Source organism: Anopheles moucheti, chromosome 2, assembly GCF_943734755.1.
Source record: "Anopheles moucheti chromosome 2, idAnoMoucSN_F20_07, whole genome shotgun sequence".
Lineage (NCBI taxonomy): Eukaryota > Metazoa > Arthropoda > Insecta > Diptera > Culicidae > Anopheles > Anopheles moucheti.
In genome coordinates this window covers 8,635,155-8,642,565 of record NC_069140.1, presented here as the reverse complement: position 1 = coordinate 8,642,565, position 7,411 = coordinate 8,635,155, and the positions used below count along the sequence as shown (strand labels likewise).

The window sequence follows — 7,411 nt, the reverse complement described above, 5'->3', positions numbered from 1 at the left end:
AAACTCGCCAAAATTGACCAGTTTTTCAAGCTCCTGATACCAGCAGAGCATCAAACGCAGGAGGATGCTTTATCCCTGTTTTTCGAGGCAGAAAACTCGCCAAAAATGACCAGTTTTTCAAGCTCCTGATACCAGAAGTGCATCAAACGCAGGAGGATGCTTTTACCGTGTCGATTGTGACAGAAAACTCGCCAAAAATGACCAGGGTGATAAACATGCTCAAGTTGGTTTGAAAAGTAATAAAATGTTACCTCTACGCGTGTTCTGCGCTCCTGTTACTTTTTCGATTTTCGGGATAATGAAATTTAACGATCATTGTTTGAAATTACATTTTGTAATTATATTTGTTTTAAACATACATCGTTTAATAATATTTACACATTACATCAATTTAATAATATTTACTCACCTGTAAATGATACAGTCATCAAATCATTAACATTAACCAAAATTGTAAGTTATCAATCCGTTAGGCTTGGTTTGTTTTATTCTTGACGAGCATTTGTTAGCAAACAAAACAATCGAGAATTATGATCAAATCATAGTATTTCTTCCGAAATATGTACATAAACAATCAGCAATGAGCGAAATGCATTATTCTTTATCGTATCGTATTGCTTGCAGTACGTGCACACGCACACGTACCACACAACAGCCGACATTTGGCGGACTCGTAGTATTACATCATGCACGCAACACACACACAATCATTCACGCCCCTTGCAGAGTCCTTAATCTACTCCAATGTTAGGATGCTCTTGTTATCGTATAGTTTGTTCGTTGCTACTCTTCTCTCTCTCTCTTTGTCTGTCTCTTGCGCGACTGTGATAAAATATAAATGCGAATGATGCTGGAAATGTGATGCTGGGATGAGATGAAACCAGAGGGTGTCCTACTTCGTCGAATCTTCCCGCCGGCCGATCGCCCTTCCATTCGGTCACAGATCGAATGCAGCTCCGGGGCCGGAAGAAGCCTGCTGGCGGTGGTCCTCTTATACAACCTTGTAGTAACGGACGCACTTGGCGTTGCCGGCAGTCATGGTGGCGGTCAGGTCGGTGGCGGTGAACTCGCGCACGATCGTGGTCGGCTTCTCGCCCTTCTGCTCGTGGATCAGCTTGTTACCATCCAGGGTGCAGACGGACTTGACCATGCGGCCATCGACGGTTTCCTCATCGAACTCCTCGCCCAGCTTGAACTTGATCGTCGTGTTCTTGAAGGTGGACAGCGTGTTGAACGTGTACTCGTCACCGTTCTTCACCAGTTCCACCGTGGGTGAGATGCTGTTGCCCAGCTTGCGGAGCACCATGCCGACACCTGACAGGAAGAAAATTAAGAACTTGGTTACTATTGGGTGTAGTTTCAAGGAATGAAGTCAATGCATTAGTGTGTCTTTATTAATCGACAGCAGAATGCAGACACCGAATCGTTAAAACATTATCAAGTGCAGTCGAGTATCGTTGGTGCATGAACCAGTGAAAGAGCTCCATGCTCCATTTCTCACTCAGAATACACCACCACACATCAGATAGTCAAAGTCCACTCGTCAAAGTCGACAATCGACCTAGCAAACCTAGCGTTTATTCCAATGTTGGCCGGATCGCGGACTTCCTGGTGTGGAAATTAATTCAACTGATGCATATGGGTCGTCGTGCTTCAGGTGTGGAGGTTTACTCCAGGCGATTATGGTACACCAATGGGACTTGGTGCACTGAAAGGCATATCACGTTCAGTGAACGTCTCTTATGGATGTCTCAAGATTAGTATGCACACACCATCGATCGTTGGACTCTGATAGACAGTTACTCGTCAATTGTATTGTACGAAAACATTCCACCCTCAAAGTATAGATGGAGTAAACATTTTCCTGCAAAATACGACACCTTGCATCATCATTACACAACAGCATCTCCTTCCTATTCCGTATTCCATTTACCACTGCCTGATAATAAGTTACTCCTCCGTTCGCTCCACCGTTCCCCAAAAAGCCAGGGCCTCCCTATCGTCCAGGGAACAATCAGAAAGATTATGTTTACTTCAACGGACCGCACGAGGGCTCAACTGGTAAGCCTCTACCTACGATCCCCGATAAGCGACCCGTTCCCCGAGGAAGGTTCAAAGGTGTGAATGCTGCCTCCTACCGCTCGTCGTAATCTCGAATCTCAAACTTAGTCCCCAGCAATCTGCACCCGGTGGCTTTGTGAAGGTGCAGCAGGTTGCCTCTGTTTCATTTCTTTGTATCAAACATCGATCACCAGTCCATTCTTGGGAGTCCTTCCTGTTCCTAATGACTGGCCACTGTGTGGCCCTCTGTCGGGGCTTATCGACATTTAGTCCTTTAATCAGTGTAACGAACTGAACCGTGGAGAAAAAGACATCGTCCATAAGCTCTCTGTGTGCAGAGTTCCCGACTAGAGTGCAGGCGGGGCGAGTCTTATCATCGCTTATCTGGTTACAGTCGAATAAATCCATCAAACTTCTTTCCCCCAACCCAGCGATGACTTTGGTTTAAATTTCTCTCTTTTTCCTCTTCCCCTAGCAAAGTATTATCGATTGCGGTTCCTAACCGACGACGACGACTAAAGGCATTAATTCCAGTTCGATTCACAGTCGCTGGCAAACAACCGCGCGACCCTCGAAGCAATGAGCCGTTTAGTGGTGCCGGTGGTAATTTCAAGTGACGCTTAAATGAACCGAAATTATGCAATAAACATTGCGTATCGACTTGACAGAATCGTTAGCAACAGGTTAGAGGTAACGCTCCTGGGTTGTGCATGGACCACAGGGAAGCACGTGCGATCATTATAATTACGCGTCTTGCGCAAATGTAGCGTTACTGTCCACCCGTACGTCAAACGTAATTGAATGCGCGTATTCGGTGAGGATCGGATTAATCGTGCTACACTCATCAGCTGATATGGTCAAGGGTATGGATATGGACGAAGAATTTGGCGATGCTAATGAGGTTGATGTGTTATTCTCCTCCCAACAGCTCGCTATCTTTGGACACTTTTCCTAATCTACGCATCGACGCTTCTGTCGTCATCGGGCTCATCAGCTGTCGATGGAGCCACCAACCAGATAACAACACTCTGTGGTATATCAGCCATCGACGCCAGTTGTCTGCCGCAGCCCAGCAGCGCGAAACCAGTGTAAATGGGATAATATAATGGATTCTTGATTCAATTATGCTGCCCTCTTCTTTAACCAATTGAACCTCTTAAGTTGGTGGGCCGTCGGTCTGCGGGTCATAAGTTTGAACACGGATTCCGCTGTCGATGACCAGGCACAGGACTGGACAAACGCTCTGGAGGACGGGTTGGGAACTCCGGGCCAGTTGACAAGTGTCACCTCGGGTAGCATGAGAAAACGTTAAGTACTACTGTTGGCGGTCGTTGTGTGAGTTTGACTCGACGAAAGCGATGGGACGGAACAGAAAGAGTAAAGGCAATGGCAACGGACTGACCGGCAATTGGATTGAAGTTAATTGATTCACAATAGTCACACACCGACCCCGACCGAACGATGCGCTCTCTTTATGCACCATTTTGGAAGGAACTTTCAAGAGGTGGCCACATAGGGCCGCCGTTGGATTATTACTTTTTTCCCTCTGACCTGCACAAGCACTGATACCCATCAGGAAGAAGTTCTCTCCGGATGTGTCTGTCTGGCATTTTAAACGGTGCATTGCAGCGAAAAAGAGATCTCTTACTTGGATGCTTCCTTTGGTGGACACATCATGCGATAAATGAATGTTGATTAATCTAATCGACTGTTTGCGGGCTGCAGACAACCTGACGACGCGATCGGCTCGTGTTCGCCAGTGAAAAGGTGTGACCAGTCCAAGTGGACACTGGGCGTGAGTCACCTCAAGCACGGCTCAAATGTGCTGAGTGTGCACATTTATTTCAAACAGCATAATTTAAACATTACACACCACATGGTCAACGGATCCTTCGCTGGCCGGTTGTGGCAACTTGGAAAAGTATGCAAGCACGCAAGTAGGCTCTGAGAGAGAAGAGAAAGCTAGAACATTACGCATCCTCTTTCTTCTCGCTCGCTCATTCATCTCTGTATCAATCTGTGAACAACGAGAGGGAGAGAGAAAGCGAATGAGAAGTGTCAAACATGAAGTACGCAATCAAATGTGCATTTGTACAAGCGCTGGAAAGTCCATTGACCTGTTCCATCCAATCGACACGCAGATATTCGCTGGTTTCCACGTTGTCCGCCACCAACCGTGACAATCGCACCGAAATGAAGCACTATCAGTGCATGGCATTGCCGGCCGGCTAAAATGCCGGGCGTTTGAGCGAGGGAGACAGCGCATCGCATCAAACTCTGTGCAATTTGCAAACACGGGATTTGGATGGAGAACTCGTTTTATCAGACCGTGGTTTAAAAATACAAGCCAAAGCTCCAGACAAAAAACCAGCAGGATGCCGGGCTTCGTATCACATTCTTGGAGTTGCATGTTCCCGAGAATGCTGACGTGTAGCCCACCTCTTCTTTCCCACCTCTTTCTTTTCAGCGCAAACGCACATTTTATCGTACGATGCGGTGTGGCCGAGAAAACACTCTCCGCATGTTGTGTGGGCTAGAGTGAGATCGCACACAGTGAGATACATTTGGCAGATTCGGATCATCTCACGCGATGTGCTCTAGATTACACTGACCCACAGATCGCATTTCCGTTCTCGCGCGGTTTAGCGAACGCCGCAGGTAAATACACGTCTATCAGTCACTGATGTGCATTATGCCAGCGTTTCACCGATTATTTGGTCCTACTAGAACACAAAAAACTTCCAAACCACGGACGCATTTCGCAACTTCATCACGTTATCACAAAGTCAAACAGACCGGCGTTTTTCAACAAACAACGCACCGCACACACCCGCCTACTTACCGAGAGCCTTCATGTAGTCATCGAATCCCTCCGACTTCTCCATCTTGTACTTCTTTCCTTCAAAGACGGCCATTGTGGATGTAAGGTGATGCGGGTTTTACACGGATGTAAAATGCAGGGTGGCTTGGTAAAAGCACGCGAGTTCGCTGTATCGGGAAAATCGACGACCGTCTCTCACTGTGTCTGGCACCGGACTGATTCTCTCATTCCAGAAAGAGCGTTAAATACGTGTCGCCCAGGGAGCAGTTTTTCCCTTGCAACTCCCAGTTTCACCGCGTTTGACACAGACAGAACTCACTAACTGCGTCGACCTCTCTCTGAGATTTTTCCCATCCCTGTCATATATTCCGCCGCTTGTGATGTCTTCTCGCTCTGCCTGTTTTACCATTGATAAGGTATCCGTACATCCCTTTCGTACATTACACTGCGTCTTGTGCCTTCCTGCTCTTCTGACATTGTGTTCACACGAGAGAGATTTTACGCTACGACGTAGGCGCGTACATATTTAAAATATGAAATTTGCCCTCGTGAGAACAGCGGGATTTCGCTATTACACAGCCAACATAACTACATCCAAGATCAACAAGAAAAAGAACTTCTGAAATTATTTTGTACAAGAATCTACATAATCATTTTTCACAATTCAACAACAAAAATTTGAATTTTCCATTAAAATGCCTCCTACGGTTCAGCTGTCAAAATACGCAGCGGCTAGACCTATGTTGTACTAAAAACTCTCGCGTATTGTCATGTTCTTCCCATGGGAACACAGTGTGAGCGGAACAACCTATGTTGAGTCATCCAGTGTCGAACGCATTTGCGCTGCATCTTCTGGCACAAAAGTATTTCATTGTGAAGTTGTTCAACTATGGAGAAGAAGACGTCCACCAACGTAAGGCGGTTGCCGGAGAAATTACATAAGTGTAGAATCGAAATTTACCAGTAACAACAAGCAGAAAAGCCGTCCGGATTGGTGAGCAGACGGTGGTGCCGTTTGCTACGATTGTTCAGTATCAGTTGCGTGCATGGTGGGAAACGTGTGTGATGACGTCAGTGATGATGGAAACCGCTATCGATAGAGGTTGTTAGACAATCCATCTTGAAGCCGCGAAAATAAGTGCGTAGGAGTGTGGCTCGCTTACAACAAAGTTGCATTTTAATTCGCCACAATAGAAAACCCGCGTCAATTATTGCTCGCAACGAATGTGGTGAGTAGAGTTTTATGTAAAGTGTGATGAGTGTGTTTTATGTACGTGACCATACAGATAAGGCGGCTCGAGAGAAAATCGATAGCAAAACAGACAGTCGGTGTGAATATGAGTGAAAGGAAGAACAAGGAAGCAGAGAGCGCGAGAGTGCAGGAAGAAGCAGCGAAGAAATGTTTTGGTCGGGTTTGTTTTCATATTTAGAACCCTACAAATGTTGCGCGTTTGATAGGTAAAGCTAAGGTAGCGCTCTAGACAAACACGACAATGTTCGAAGGGTGATCGTGCAACAGTCGTGTGAAACTGCGTAGGACTGTGAGACAACAATCCTCGGTTCGTTCAGGGTCAGGATGCAATCAGACAGGCCAAAAACAAAACCAATCTGTCTTGTGCGGTGTCATGTGTGTCCTGCATGTTCGATGCAATTTGATGCAGCATCTGAATTGTATGTGTTTGTTCTAATCGCATGTTACAGTGAGACGCAAACCAACAGCAACGATGGCATATTTTGAAACTACAATAAGTTTATGTTGAATGTAAGCTGTTTCCACTATTATTATTTCTATTAATTCGATTAAAAGTTTGTCATTTACATTACCAAACGCTTCAATTTCTTTCCTATTCTCTACCACTTGTTTGAAAGTAATAAAGCCTGTTATAAGATGGTTCATGTTGTAGACCCTGGGTAGATAATGTGAAGCATTATCATATTTCAATGCGTGCTATCGAACCTCTTTCGAGTGGTAAAACCAATGTGCCGCTATCAGTACCGGCTGGTGTTACGAGGCTGATCGAGTGTTGAAGACAAGCATTATCGAATTGTTGTCTTGCTGTGCTCGTTTTCGTTCATACATACACTCCAAAGAGTGATTCAGACCAAATAATCGATTAGTTCCTACGGGATGTTTAAGACGCCATGTCCTGGAGTGGAAAAGTGGAAAATTAAAAAAAATGTCTCATCTGCTTATAAACATTAAACTCAACCTGCTAATGGTTAATAATGGTCTATAAATCGAAAACGCACAAATTGTTTAGATAAACAGAAGCCAAGATGCAGAGAGTGTTGGTAAAGCGATGCCCACTGTCCCTTTCCACTTTCGCTACGCCGCTAAGCACGTGTACTCCACGCACAAATCCGTTTGCGCCACCATCCAATACCACCAAACGACCCCGACGCTGAACCGTTTGTAAAGCAGCGTGTGTGAGGCAACAGCCCTTTACTCATGGCTTCCACGCACGTACCACCGGGCAGACCCGGTCCCACACCCCAGACAAATCCCAAACGCGATAGACTCGAAAGCGA

At 45.8% G+C, this 7,411-nt stretch overlaps 1 protein-coding gene across 1 annotated transcript; it reads right to left on the bottom strand.

Moving 5' to 3' along the window:
• Window positions 1-457: 457 nt before the first annotated feature.
• On the bottom strand, window positions 458-5,086 carry LOC128306352 (probable fatty acid-binding protein). Its single transcript, XM_053043871.1, has 2 exons — window positions 4,904-5,086; window positions 458-1,314 (listed from the first exon to the last, which is right to left on the bottom strand). Exons 1-2 carry the CDS (start codon window positions 4,974-4,976, stop codon window positions 992-994), a joined length of 396 nt encoding a protein of 131 aa, XP_052899831.1. The 5' UTR covers window positions 4,977-5,086; the 3' UTR covers window positions 458-991.
• Window positions 5,087-7,411: the final 2,325 nt, after the last annotated feature.

Excerpts from the sequence above, each read along its gene's own strand:
- LOC128306352 (XM_053043871.1), bottom strand. The coding sequence starts at position 4,976 with ATGGCCGTCTTTGAAGGAAAGAAGTACAAGATGGAGAAGTCGGAGGGA. Across the intron at positions 1,315-4,903 it reads TGACTACATGAAGGCTCTCG|GTGTCGGCATGGTGCTCCGC; the intron begins GTAAGTAGGCGG and ends TCTTCCTGTCAG.